Source organism: Opisthorchis viverrini (genome assembly GCF_000715545.1).
Source record: "Opisthorchis viverrini unplaced genomic scaffold opera_v5_1154, whole genome shotgun sequence".
NCBI lineage: Eukaryota > Metazoa > Platyhelminthes > Trematoda > Opisthorchiida > Opisthorchiidae > Opisthorchis > Opisthorchis viverrini.
Genome location: NW_008752980.1, coordinates 1 through 1,368, shown reverse-complemented (window position 1 = coordinate 1,368; position 1,368 = coordinate 1). Strand labels below are relative to the sequence as shown.

The 1,368-nt window shown below is 38.5% G+C and overlaps 1 protein-coding gene across 1 annotated transcript in view; it reads left to right on the top strand.

The window, feature by feature from the left end:
• The window catches only part of T265_15823 (hypothetical protein), a gene marked incomplete at both ends in the record, with an annotated part of 5,165 nt that extends 4,482 nt beyond the window's left edge, over nucleotides 1–683 (top strand). The window contains one exon of the mRNA XM_009179198.1: nucleotides 464–683. Within this exon, the coding sequence (XP_009177462.1) occupies nucleotides 464–682 (219 nt within the window). The remainder of the gene's footprint in view (nucleotides 1–463) is intronic.
• Nucleotides 684–1,368: the final 685 nt, after the last annotated feature.

Genomic DNA, 1,368 nt, shown 5'->3' with positions numbered 1-1,368 from the left:
AAATGAACACACAGATGGAAATGAAGCAAGCCAACCTGAAAATTCATCCTATTTCTTCTTCCAATCAAGGTGTCTGTGAAATAAATTTTCTATGGTTAAATGAGAGTGCAGCGGAAACACCAAGGCTGATATCATGCCCTAGAGTACATTCTGAGTTAATCGTAAAAGAGTCGGTTTTTAGCCACATGTAGCTTGGAGGAACTGTGGTGGATTATCGCAAAATGTTTGATGTTTTAATTTAATTTAATTAAGATTAGAAACTTCCATAACAATCTTCATCTTTGTTTGACAGTACAGAATATAAATATGACTGTCAATTTAGACTAACAGCGTAAAATAAACGGGGCCAGAGCGTTCGTAATTCGCGTGGACAGTTTTACCGATTATGGACTCTGCTAGGGTGCCGCAGCCACTGTGCCATCCATTGGTCCTTTTCTGAAATGTTTTATGCATTCTTTTCCAGATAAAGTACATTTTTCTTAACATACACGAATGGGAGAATATTCTCGAGGCAACGTGGGTGTATAGACTTGAGCTGACTGAAGATAACGAGGTCATTGCGCACGGCCATGCGGATCTGAACGTGTATTATCTACTCCGAAAACACAAGTCCCTCGAGTGGAACAATATCATCGAAGAATTTAACAGCAATTTCATGGACAAGTTTCCGTTCGAAGCTGTTGGTAGGTTCTTGAGCGTTCCGTATACTTTACACGCAAAATAATCACAATTGATGGCTTGAGAAAAATTTAATCTCTAGGATTCATTCAATCTCGAAATTGCAACACTACAATTATCTCATAATGACTGGAATTTCAATTCACCACTTCGGATCTTGATAGTATTTATTTCAACTATCCTAGAAAGTTTTTAAAAAAATCTTGTTATTGTCGGCTCCTCTCGACCCAGTTATCAGTACATTTTGTTGCACACAAAAAACAAGAAGTGAGCGCTTCTTCCAGTCAGAGTATTCGTCCGTGCTATTTCCGTGCCTAGACCTCCCAGGGATTTTCATGATATGTCTCAATGATTTTTTGAGCTAGTCCGACGGGTATTGTCGGAAAACTACAAATAGAAACCGGTGTGAGTTTCTTTTTTTATGAATGATATCCTGGGTTGAGTTAACTTGTATTCAGGTTATCATTTTACCCCAATCAAGATTTCTATGGAGTCATCTTGGGAGTTTTACCCAGATATCCTCTGAAAAACACCAAGACGTCGGACAAGTAGTATAGTTTTTCAAGTGCTTGATCAGACTAGATATGTAAACGAGATATAACTGTCACGCGCAAAGAACGTTCATTAGGTTGGGTTATACCGATGTTCTAAAAGGCTTCTCGATGAGTTATTTAGAATGATCGAGCAGGA